The following is an 849-nucleotide window of genomic DNA, read 5'->3' on the forward strand; positions in this document are numbered from 1 at the left end:
GGCCTCCCGCAGGCTGCGCCTTCCCCTACGCCTCCTACTCCATGCCGGCATCCTGGCTGCACGGCCGCCTGCACCGGCTCTTCGTGCCTGCCGCCGCGCTCAACTCCTTCTTGTGCACCAGCCTCTCCTGCTACTCCCGGTGGGTTCTCATTGCGGGGCTCCGCCTGCCGCCTTACTCCGGGCTTCCTCAGTCAGGCCCTGTGGGCCAGCACCTTCCCCACACACCCCCTTTTCTTTGCAACTGGGAATTAAACCCAGGCCTTTGCACTGTTTGACTCTGGGACAGAGTCTCGCTAAGTCTGTAAACTGCCCACTCTGGGTTTGAACTGGAGACCCTCCTGCCTCAGCCTGCCAAATGCTGGGACCATGGGCCTGCTCCACCATGCCACAGTCGGGCTGCTCGCTCCTTTAACTCTCAGCCACTAACAGGGAGGTTCATGGGACCTAACGGCTTTCTTGGCCCATAACCTTCACTTCACCCATTCTGGCCCGAGGCCCCATTGCCCTGCTTACCCCTGGCCAGGCCAGCAACGGTGACCAGCCCGTCCCTCTTGCACCCCAGGTTCCCCGAGCTAGAAAGTCCTGGGCTCAGTAAGGTCCTGCGCACAGCTGCCTTCGCCTACCCCTTCCTGTTCGACAACCTACCACTCTTTTACCGGGTAAGAGCGTCGGAGGCCCCAGGGCCCAGGCCCGGGCCCCGGACTGCCGTTCCTTCGCCAGCTCGGGCTGTGCTGGGGCAGGACCCACAGCTGCGGGCAGGAGGCGCTGAGCTCCAGCCACACCTACCACCTCCTGTGCGCGCTGCTCACTGGCTTCCTCTTCGCCTCCCGCCTGCCTGAGCGGCTGGGG

The 849-nt window shown here is 64.1% G+C and overlaps 1 protein-coding gene across 1 annotated transcript in view; it reads left to right on the forward strand.

Annotated features, from left to right (window-relative positions):
- Positions 1–5: 5 nt before the first annotated feature.
- Paqr6 (progestin and adipoQ receptor family member 6) overlaps positions 6–849 on the forward strand; it is a gene marked incomplete at its 5' end in the record, with an annotated part of 1,645 nt that continues 801 nt past the window's right edge. Inside the window, 3 exons of the mRNA XM_010643981.1 lie at positions 6–139; positions 563–659; positions 721–849. Of these exons, the coding sequence (XP_010642283.1) occupies positions 6–139; positions 563–659; positions 721–849 (360 nt within the window). The remainder of the gene's footprint in view (positions 140–562; positions 660–720) is intronic.

The sequence above is a fragment of the Fukomys damarensis genome, unplaced genomic scaffold (assembly GCF_012274545.1).
Source record: "Fukomys damarensis isolate Sample0158 unplaced genomic scaffold, DMR_v1.0_HiC HiC_scaffold_33, whole genome shotgun sequence".
Lineage (NCBI taxonomy): Eukaryota > Metazoa > Chordata > Mammalia > Rodentia > Bathyergidae > Fukomys > Fukomys damarensis.